Source organism: Arachis duranensis, chromosome 4 (genome assembly GCF_000817695.3).
Source record: "Arachis duranensis cultivar V14167 chromosome 4, aradu.V14167.gnm2.J7QH, whole genome shotgun sequence".
NCBI classification, from domain to species: domain Eukaryota; kingdom Viridiplantae; phylum Streptophyta; class Magnoliopsida; order Fabales; family Fabaceae; genus Arachis; species Arachis duranensis.
In genome coordinates this window covers 106,016,145-106,020,029 of record NC_029775.3, presented here as the reverse complement: position 1 = coordinate 106,020,029, position 3,885 = coordinate 106,016,145, and the positions used below count along the sequence as shown (strand labels likewise).

General features: G+C 33.9%; 1 protein-coding gene across 2 annotated transcripts in view; it reads left to right on the top strand.

Annotated features, from left to right (window-relative positions):
* Positions 1–1,633: 1,633 nt before the first annotated feature.
* The window catches only part of LOC107485548 (uncharacterized), a 5,561-nt gene continuing 3,309 nt past the window's right edge, over positions 1,634–3,885 (top strand). The window contains exons 1-3 of one of the 2 annotated variants that reach the window (XM_052261204.1): positions 1,634–1,694; positions 1,869–2,929; positions 3,476–3,634. In XM_052261204.1, the coding sequence (XP_052117164.1) occupies positions 1,651–1,694; positions 1,869–2,929; positions 3,476–3,634 (1,264 nt within the window). In that variant the 5' untranslated portion in view covers positions 1,634–1,650. Of the gene's footprint in view, positions 1,695–1,724; positions 1,794–1,868; positions 2,930–3,475; positions 3,635–3,885 lie in introns of those variants that run through there. The other variant, XM_052261205.1, reaches the window with a different exon arrangement.

Here is a 3,885-nt window from a genome sequence, read left to right as displayed (position 1 = left end):
TTTTTCGTTAATGGCTGAATCTTTCGAGTATCAAAGTCATAAATAATGCTATATAAATATACGTGAATCCTCACATGCAATTATTTTCATATAAAATTAATAATTAAAAATCGTTTAATAATAATTTAGTCAAACGTATTAAATTATTTTCAATTAACAATTTTATAAAAAAATATTTACACGTGAATTTTTATCATAACTATATATAATTTAATTTATTTTTTATATATATTTTATATTTTAACATATTTATTTAATATAAATAATTAATTTAATAATTGATTTTTCGAGTATACCTATCATGATACGATCCGTTGGACCGAGTCTTGCTACACCACTCGCTAGTGTTTTCATTGGAATTGTCACCGGAAAGTGTAGAACCTGCTGCATGTATGTTTGCTACTGTTAGAGAAAGGATAACGTGGTGGATGGGATTTCTTATGGTAGTTTTGTCATCATATCATGCTCTTGTTTTTTCTTTTTCTTTTCCCAGCACTACGTGTTCCCAATTTCTCCCTCTCATTCCTCATCTGAATTGAAAGGTCAATAGTAGCTCCTACTTTCCTCATCCTCTAAATTATCCTAAGCTTTTATCAGAATATCAGAATGTTTGGCAATAAATTTAAGTAAATAATACTCATATTTTAGCTGATGTAGCTCTCGAATTTTGTAATCTGTTTACCAAAGACCATAGACCATAACATAGTTAATAAATTATGGCCCTTCTGGTTTTCAAAAGTGCACCCAAAATAATTATTATTTGTATTGTATTTAATGAAAATTTTAGCATTATCTTTTTGCTAATTTAATTTGTATGCACCATCAACCAAACATTCAATCTGTTTCATTACATCAACTATCTATTATTTAAAAAGGTTTTACGAACATCATCTTCCAGGGAGAGAAAGATGATGATAATTAGTAAAGAAGAAAGGTGATGATAATTAGTAAGGGTGTGTATAGGCTGGGTGAAATCGGGTTTGATGTGACTCAGACTCGACTCGAAATATATATCGGGCCTCTTTGTTAGACCAGAACCCGATCCTAGACCCGATGAAACCTATACACTTTCGGATCATGATTATATCGGATAAAAACCGAGCCGTTAACATTGTATTACCTTGATACCTTCTTGTAAGTTAGCATATAAAAATATCCAAATTTTTAAGACTCCAACCATTATTTGATATTGTAAAATTTATTTAGAAAAATATAACAAGAACCAACTCTTCTCTAAAATTAAAGCATAACCATAATCAATACTAATATTGCCTAATAACACCAAATATTTAAATTAATACAAATAACACAATATTATGCATTAGTCTAAAGTCTTATGCATTTTAAATATAAAACATTAATTTATAGTCTTATATATAATGACTAATAACACAAAATATAAAGGTTTACAATACTTAAATTACATATAATAATAGCCATCATCTATCACTAATAATACAAAATATTTATTATATATGATGACCGGGCCACCGGACCGATTTTGGGTGATCCAAGATATGACCCGAACCCGACCCAAAATAATGACCGGTCTATTTTTGAGACTCTTACCCAACCCTAGACCTGATAAAATCACACCAAATTAATCTCTAAAGTGTTCGGACCGGGCCGAGTCTTCGGGCCGGGCGAACCATGCACAACCCTACCACTCATGTTAACCAAGTGAAGAGGCCAATGTACTGTCATTCTCCCCTTAATTATATATTGTCATGGTTACCATCTGATCTATCTCTGATTATCTTATGTTATATCAATTCACTGATTTCGAAATTCTTGTAAGTCCCAATTTTTGAACATCGAAAGTGCTTTAATAAGTAGCTTCGTCAATTGATCTTGTGTTTTATGAGCAGAATAGATCAGAACAGACATACAACAATGGCAGGAACTGGTATTGCGTCAACAGGGATCGTTCTTGAAGCACTGAGAAAAGATAATTACGAGAATTGGAGCGCTCTGGTGGAGAACTATCTTGTAGGGCAAGGCCTCTGGCATGGAATTGTTGAGGCTGATCCAAAAAAACCAGATCACAATAGTGAAAAAGATGACGAGTGGAGACTGAAGAACGCAAAGGCTTTACACGCCATTCAACTGGCGTGTGGGTCAGAGAATCTGTCGAAAATAAGAACATTCAAGAAAGCCAGAGAAGCATGGAATCACTTGAAGATCTCCTTCAGCGAGGACGTTAGAGCGTTCCCAGATATCGAGCAAGGACACGGCGGTAGTGAAGCATCTTATTATGATCTCCACGATAACGTGATGAGAGGCCAGTGGGATGAAGCGAAATCTTCAATCAACAGTAACCCTGATGATATTTTCGAAATTGCATCCTCTACGGGGAGGACGGTACTTCACATTGCAGTGGCTTCAGGACAAGAGGAGATTGCAAAGGAGTTGGTTAGCATGGGGAACAAACGGTTGCTGAAGATGCAAGACAAAAGCGGATACACGGCTCTTGCTCTTGCTGCTAAATTAACCGACAATGTAGACATGGCAGAGAGGATGGTTCGTAAAGGAGGAAAGGAGCTGCTAACCATCCAAACCAAAGCCGGTGATGACGACGGCAAAACTAGTACTGATCCTAAAAATGATACAAACGGGGATGCTGAATCAACCGATAACAAGACTACTACTGATGAGGATGGTGAAGAAGGTGAAACAAACGAGAAAAAGGGGGAGGATGGCGACGACGATGGTAATAAAGAAAATGATCAGAAAATGGAGGGGGATGGGGTTGAGGATGAGGATGTTAACAAAGGCAGAGGGGAGATTCCGGTACTTTTAGCATCAGCGAGTGGTCACAAAAAGATGACTAGGTATCTCTTCTCCCAAACTCCCATTGACGTTCTCTTCGATAACGGTTGCCACTACTGCCTTATGCTTCTCAAACGATGCATCTCTGCTGAAATATTTGGTGAGTGATATATTATACACTTTACTTGTGATGATAATAGGTGAGAAGTCATTATTAAATTATCTTTAAATAATTTTAATTATTAATTTTATATAAATACAACTTATATACAATTGTATATTATTTGTTTTGGATAAATGTTAATATGTATTTTTTATTATAAATAATTGGAAAGATGTAGTAAAAAAATAAAAATTTTGATAATTATTAAGAGATATACACAAAAATAGTATAAATATTTTTTTTCTTAATTGTAAAATACAATTTTATGTTTTTTGTGTTTTAGACTTAGGTGTGCAATTTGTTTGTGTTCGTTTGACTAGTTTGAAAGTTATACTTGTCCATAATGACTTGCCCCCTCCTGTTTTTGTTTTGGGTTAGTGGTGTTAAAATTATTTCAAAAGAAAAAAAGAAAACAGAGTGAAACTAAAAGAAAATAGTTTGTGAACTTAGGAAATAAGTGAAAACTAACCACAATTGTTTCGATGAGAAAAAGAAGTTAAATATCTGTTATTATTTCGCTTGAGCTATACTATGCATTTTCAGATATTCCCGCCTTACTGCTCCAACACCGACGTTATGAGGAGATACCTCTGACTAATAACCCCAAAGAACTTCAGCAATTGGTACATGCATTAGCTCACATGCCTTCATCATTTCCCAGTGGTATCCAGCTTAGTCGGTGGCAGCAATTTATATATAATTGTGAGTTTCTTTTAGACTTAAAAACCGTTTCCTTATAAAATAAACTACTTTAATTAATAGCTAACTAACATAATGTTGCAAAAGAACGAAAAGTTTAAAGGAACAAAATAAAGACACTCAACTTTTTTTTAAAAACGAAAAGAAAGAAGAAAGTTCAACACACGTGGGAGAAGCATACAGACCAACCATAACAAACAATAAAGTAACAAGAATTAAAACACCTAAACTATTCCTATGTTATTTCTGGCATA